The 1,617-nt window shown below is 56.8% G+C and overlaps 1 protein-coding gene across 1 annotated transcript; it reads left to right on the top strand.

The window, feature by feature from the left end:
- Positions 1 to 7: 7 nt before the first annotated feature.
- Positions 8 to 1,609, top strand: LOC121918664 (the record flags this gene model as incomplete). The annotated part of the gene is made up of 2 exons (XM_042444681.1): positions 8 to 490; positions 1,120 to 1,609. Coding segments are annotated over exons 1-2 (830 nt in total), but the record flags the coding sequence as incomplete, so codon positions are not given.
- Positions 1,610 to 1,617: the final 8 nt, after the last annotated feature.

Below are 1,617 nucleotides of genomic sequence, written 5' to 3'. Positions count from 1 at the left end.
TCTGCTATTGTCGAGGGTGCCCAGCAGACCTCAACTCAACGGCAAGCGGCTGTGCCGTTTGACAAGGAGGCTAAAAAGGTTGATGCCCTGGCCAGGAAGGCATACGCGGCTGCAGCACTGGCGGTGAAAGCAACCAACTACACCGCTTGCATGGGTGCCTACATTCAGACTCTTATGGAGGGCATCTCTCCCATCATGCCCGACGTCCCTGATGAGGCCCAACGGACCCTTACGGAGATTAGGGATGAGGCCCATTCCATTGGCGCGTGGCTCATCACCGCATCCAGGAACGTGGTGGAGTGTTCGGGCAGGGCCATGGCGGCCGCCATCGCCCTAAGAAGACACGCTTGGCTACGGGGTTCGGACCTTAACACCAACGTTAGGTCCACCATAGAGGACATGCCGATGGACGACTCGGGTCTCTTCCATGCCGAGACGGATGACAAGCTGAACCGAAAGTTCAGGTTGAAGGCGGCGGCGAGAAAACATGGTATGTCTGCCCCCGCCCCGGCTCCCTTCCGTAAGAGGTTCCGCCCCTGGCAACAACAGCAGGGCCAGTTTAACAGGTCTTCTTACCAGGACCGTCAATTCCAGCAACAGGGGTCCCAACGCCAGAGGTACCCGTCTCAATCCCCATCGTCCTCGGGCCGCCGAAATCAGTCTTCTCGGTACCGGAGGAACCGACGACAAGACCCTGACCAGTCCAAAAAGAGGGCATGAAACCTTCCCGCGCACTTCGCCTCCCCTGGAAGCTTTTTGGACATCCTTAAGCCCTTTACCAACACATGGGCTTCCATTTCCTCCGACTCTTGGGTGCTAAACATCATCCGTAGGGGCTATACCCTCGAGTTCGAAGAGCTCCCGCCCACCGGAGCTTTCATTTCCACCCCACCCTCGGACACCCTTCTCGACGAAGTGCGCACCTTGATGGACAAAGGGGCGATTTCCCCACTATCCCCTGATTCCTTCCATACGGCCTTTTTCTCCAGGTACTTCACGGTTCCTAAGGCCGACGGAGGCATTAGACCAATCCTGGACTTGAGGGACTTAAACCTCTTCCTCCAGTATCGCAGATTTCGTATGGTAACCTTAGCCTCTATTTTGCCTCTCCTTCGCCAGGACCAGTGGTTCGCGACGGTCGACCTCAAGGACGCCTACTTCCACATCGGAATTCGGGAGTCCCACCAGAGGTTCCTCGCCTTCGCCGTTGGCTCCGACACATACCACTACAATGTGCTTCCGTTCGGGCTTGCTACAGCCCCACGGGTCTTCACAAAGTGCATGGCCCCAGTGGTGGCATACCTCCACAGGAAGGGCTACAGAGTCTTCCCTTACTTAGACGACTGGCTGTTCGTCGCAGACTCCCAGCACGAACTGCAGGAGGCAATTGCTTTCGCCACCCGGCTGCTGGACTCTCTCGGACTGGTGATCAACAAGGAGAAGTCCCACTTCACTCCGTCCAGACAGGTGAAATTCATCGGAGCCATTCTCGATTCCGAAAAATGCTCCGCCTTCCTTCCTGCAGACCGCTTCCAATCTCTGGTGACATCACTGACACCTTGCATCTCCTACAGAAGGGTGAGAGCCAGGGACGTCCAGATCGCTCTGGGTCACATG

This window comes from Sceloporus undulatus, unplaced genomic scaffold, assembly GCF_019175285.1.
Source record: "Sceloporus undulatus isolate JIND9_A2432 ecotype Alabama unplaced genomic scaffold, SceUnd_v1.1 scaffold_22192, whole genome shotgun sequence".
Taxonomy (NCBI): domain Eukaryota; kingdom Metazoa; phylum Chordata; class Lepidosauria; order Squamata; family Phrynosomatidae; genus Sceloporus; species Sceloporus undulatus.
This window is presented reverse-complemented; position numbering and strand designations above follow the sequence as displayed.